The sequence below is a fragment of the Oncorhynchus kisutch genome, unplaced genomic scaffold (genome assembly GCF_002021735.2).
Source record: "Oncorhynchus kisutch isolate 150728-3 unplaced genomic scaffold, Okis_V2 Okis02a-Okis13b_hom, whole genome shotgun sequence".
NCBI lineage: Eukaryota > Metazoa > Chordata > Actinopteri > Salmoniformes > Salmonidae > Oncorhynchus > Oncorhynchus kisutch.
Window position 1 is genome coordinate 10,433,602 of NW_022261979.1, and position 5,000 is coordinate 10,438,601.

Sequence of the window (5,000 nt, forward strand, 5' to 3'; positions counted from 1 at the left end):
GTGAGGTAAACTGTGGGGTACTAAACTGTCCGTCTGTTCCCTCAGGATGAGAATACTGAACTGTCTGTCTGTCCCCTCCTCAGGAGAGTACTAAACTGTCTGTCTGTCCCCTCCTCAGGAGAGTACTAAACTGTCTGTCTGTCCCCTCCTCAGGAGAGTACTAAACTGTCTGTCTGTCCCCTCCTTAGGAGAGTGACTACTTCACCCCCCAGGGAGAGTTTAGGGTGGACAAAGCGGGGTCTCCCATCCTGCTCAACTGTCTGATGTATAAGATGTCGTACTACCGCTTTGGAGAGATGCAGGTTAGAGATGTTCAACTCCACCGTATCAACCCCTCTCCCATCACGTAGTTTCTCTTCCTCTGTGTGTGCACTTACAAACCACCCCGACCTGGAGAACCTGGAACTGCCAGGAACCTGGAACTGGAGAACCTGGAACTGCCAGGAACCTGGAACTGCCAGGAACCTGGAACTGCCAGGAACCTGGAACTGTGACCTAATGCATCCATATACTGTCACTTCACAGGGATGTCAAGCCCTGACACAGCCCCTCTAGTTTACTGTCACAGAGATGTCAAGCCCTGACACAGCAGCTCTAGTTTACTGTCACAGGGATGTCAAGCCCTGACACAGCACCTCTAGTTTACTGTCACAGAGATGTAAAGCCCTGACACAGCAGCTCTAGTTTACTGTCACAGAGATGTCAAGCCCTGACACAGCACCTCTAGTTTACTGTCACAGAGATGTCAAGCCCTGACACAGCAGCTCTAGTTTGCTGTCACAGAGATGTCAAGCCCTGACACAGCAGCTCTAGTTTACTGTCACAGGGATGTCAACGGCCCCTCTAGTTTACTGACACAGAGATGTCAAGCCCTGACACAGCCCCTCTAGTTTACTGTCACAGAGATGTCAAGCTCTGACACAGCACCTCTAATTTACTGTCACAGAGATGTCAAGTCCTGACACAGCACCTCTAGTTTACTGTCACAGGGATGTCAAGCCCTGACACAGCACCTCTAGTTTACTGTCACAGAGATGTCAAGCTCTGACACAGCACCTCTAATTTACTGTCACAGAGATGTCAAGCCCTGACACAGCCCCTCTAGTTTACTGTCACAGAGATGTCAAGCCCTGACACAGCCCCTCTAGTTTACTGTCACAGAGATGTCAAGCCCTGACACAGCCCCTCTAGTTTACTGTCACAGGGATGTCAAGCCCTGACACAGCCCCTCTAGTTTACTGTCACAGGGATGTCAAGCCCTGACACAGCACCTCTAGTTTACTGTCACAGAGATGTCAAGCCCTGACACAGCACCTCTAGTTTACTTCACAGAGATGTCAAGCCCTGACACAGCACCTCTAGTTTACTTCACAGAGATGTCAAGCCCTGACACAGCCCCTCTAGTTTACTGTCACAGAGATGTCAAGCCCTGACACAGCACCTCTAGTTTACTTCACAGAGATGTCAAGCCCTGACACAGCACCTCTAGTTTACTTCACAGAGATGTCAAGCCCTGACACAGCCCCTCTAGTTTACTGTCACAGAGATGTCAAGCCCTGACACAGCACCTCTAGTTTACTTCACAGAGATGTCAAGCCCTGACACAGCACCTCTAGTTTACTTCACAGAGATGTCAAGCCCTGACACAGCAGCTCTAGTTTACTGTCACAGAGGTGTCAAGCCCTGACACAGCCCCTCTAGTTTACTGTCACAGAGATGTCAAGCCCTGACACAGCACCTCTAGTTTACTGTCACAGAGATGTCAAGCCCTGACACAGCACCTCTAGTTTACTTCACAGAGATGTCAAGCCCTGACACAGCACCTCTAGTTTACTTCACAGAGATGTCAAGCCCTGACACAGCACCTCTAGTTTACTTCACAGAGATGTCAAGCCCTGACACAGCACCTCTAGTTTACTTCACAGAGATGTCAAGCCCTGACACAGCACCTCTAGTTTACTGTCACAGAGATGTCAAGCCCTGACACAGCAGCTCTAGTTTACTGTCACAGAGATGTCAAGCCCTGACACAGCCCCTCTAGTTTACTGTCACAGGGATGTCAAGCCCTGACACAGCAGCTCTAGTTTACTGTCACAGAGATGTCAAGCCCTGACACAGCAGCTCTAGTTTACTGTCAAACACTCACACCCCCTGTCCATCTCTCTAGTTTACTGTCAAACACTCACACCACCTGTCCGTCTCTCTAGTTTACTGTCAAACACTCACACCCCCTGTCCGTCTCTCTAGTTTACTGTCAAACACTCCCACCCCCTGTCCATCTCTCTAGTTTACTGTCAAACACTCACACCGCCTGTCCGTCTCTCTAGTTTACTGTCAAACACTCACACCCCCTGTCCTTCTCTCTAGTTTACTGTCAAACACTCACACCCCCTGTCCGTCTCTAGTTTACTGTCAAACACTCACACCCCCTGTCCGTCTCTAGTTTACTGTCAAACACTCACACCCCCTGTCCTTCTCTAGTTTACTGTCAAACACTCACACCCCCTGTCCTTCTCTAGTTTACTTTCAAACACTCACACCCCCTGTCCGTCTCTCTAGTTTACTGTCAAACACTCCCACCGCCTGTCCTTCTCTAGTTTACTGTCAAACACTCCCACCCCCTGTCCGTCTCTCTAGTTTACTGTCAAACACTCCCACCCCCTGTCCATCTCTCTAGTTTACTGTCAAACACTCACACCGCCTGTCCGTCTCTAGTTTACTGTCAAACACTCCCACCCCCTGTCCGTCTCTCTAGTTTACTGTCAAACACTCACACCGCCTGTCCGTCTCTAGTTTACTGTCAAACACTCCCACCCCCTGTCCGTCTCTCTAGTTTACTGTCAAACACTCACACCCCCTGTCCTTCTCTCTAGTTTACTGTCAAACCACTCACACCCCCTGTCCGTCTCTCTAGTTTACTGTCAAACACTCACACCCCCTGTCCGTCTCTCTAGTTTACTGTCAAACACTCACACCCCCTGTCCTTCTCTAGTTTACTGTCAAACACTCACACCACCTGTCCGTCTCTCTAGTTTACTGTCAAACCCTCACACCACCTGTCCGTCTCTCTAGTTTACTGTCAAACCCTCACACCACCTGTCCGTCTCTCTAGTTTACTGTCAAACCCTCACACCACCTGTCCGTCTCTCTAGTTTACTGTCAAACACTCACACCCCCTGTCCGTCTCTCTAGTTTACTGTCAAACACTCACACCCCCTGTCCGTCTCTCTAGTTTACTGTCAAACACTCACACCCCCTGTCCGTCTCTCTAGTTTACTGTCAAACACTCACACCGCCTGTCTGTCTCTAGTTTACTGTCAAACACTCACACCCCCTGTCCGTCTCTCTAGTTTACTGTCAAACACTCACACCCCCTGTCCGTCTCTCTAGTTTACTGTCAAACACTCACACCCCCTGTCCTTCTCTCTAGTTTACTGTCAAACACTCACACCCCCTGTCCGTCTCTCTAGTTTACTGTCAAACACTCACACCCCCTGTCCGTCTCTCTAGTTTACTGTCAAACACTCCCACCACCTGTCCGTCTCTCTAGTTTACTGTCAAACACTCCCACCCCCTGTCCGTCTCTCTAGTTTACTGTCAAACACTCCCACCCCCTGTCCGTCTCTCTAGTTTACTGTCAAACACTCACACCCCCTGTCCTTCTCTAGTTTACTGTCAAACACTCACACCCCCTGTCCGTCTCTCTAGTTTACTGTCAAACACCCACACCCCCTGTCCGTCTCTCTAGTTTACTGTCAAACACTCCCACCCCCTGTCCGTCTCTCTAGTTTACTGTCAAACACTCACACCCCCTGTCCGTCTCTCTAGTTTACTGTCAAACACTCACACCCCCTGTCCTTCTCTCTAGTTTACTGTCAAACACTCACACCCCCTGTCCTTCTCTAGTTTACTGTCAAACACTCACACCCCCTGTCCGTCTCTCTAGTTTACTGTCAAACACTCCCACCCCCTGTCCGTCTCTCTAGTTTACTGTCAAACACTCACACCCCCTGTACGTCTCTAGTTTACTGTCAAACACTCACACCCCCCTGTCCGTCTCTCTAGTTTACTGTCAAACACTCACACCCCCTGTCCGTCTCTCTAGTTTACTGTCAAACACTCACACCGCCTGTCCGTCTCTCCTCCAGTTGGACTTCCGGACGCCGCCAGGTTTCGACCGGACGCGTAACACTGAGATCGGTAACAAGGACATCAAGCTGAAACACCTGGAGGAGGCGTTCACCTCAGAACACTGGCTGGTCCGGATCTACAAGGTCAAGAAGGAGGAGAACAGGGACCCCCTGGTGCACAGCCCCCGCAGCAGCAGCAGCAGCAGACAAAAGTACACCTCTAAAAAGGTACAGGATCATCCACGCTTCTCTCTTCTCTAATGGAGAGCTCTAGTGAATGATACAGGATCATCCACGCTTCTCTCTTCTCTAATGGAGAGCTCTAGTGAATGATACAGGATCATCCACGCTTCTCTCTTCTCTAATGGAGAGCTCTAGTGAATGATACAGGATCATCCACGCTTCTCTCTTCTCTAATGGAGAGCTCTAGTGAATGATACAGGATCATCCACGCTTCTCTCTTCTCTAATGGAGAGCTCTAGTGAATGATACAGGATCATCCACGCTTCTCTCTTCTCTAATGGAGAGCTCTAGTGAATGATACAGGATCATCCACGCTTCTCTCTTCTCTAATGGAGAGCTCCAGTGAATGATACAGGATCATCCACGCTTCTCTCTTCTCTAATGGAGAGCTCTAGTGAATGATACAGGATCATCCACGCTTCTCTCTTCTCTAATGGAGAGCTCTAGTGAATGATACAGGATCATCCACGCTTCTCTCTTCTCTAATGGAGAGCTCTAGTGAATGATACAGGATCATCCACGCTTCTCTCTTCTCTAATGGAGAGCTCTAGTGAATGATACAGGATCATCCACGCTTCTCTCTTCTCTAATGGAGAGCTCTAGTGAATGATACAGGATCATCCACGC

The 5,000-nt window shown here is 49.5% G+C and overlaps 1 protein-coding gene across 2 annotated transcripts in view; it reads left to right on the top strand.

Moving 5' to 3' along the window:
• The window catches only part of LOC116359271 (dolichyl-diphosphooligosaccharide--protein glycosyltransferase subunit STT3B), a 71,919-nt gene that overhangs the window by 63,769 nt on the left and 3,150 nt on the right, over window positions 1-5,000 (top strand). For both annotated transcript variants that reach the window (XM_031811915.1, XM_031811916.1), the window contains 2 exons: window positions 189-302; window positions 4,149-4,358. In XM_031811915.1, coding sequence (XP_031667775.1) covers window positions 189-302; window positions 4,149-4,358 — 324 coding nt within the window. The remainder of the gene's footprint in view (window positions 1-188; window positions 303-4,148; window positions 4,359-5,000) is intronic.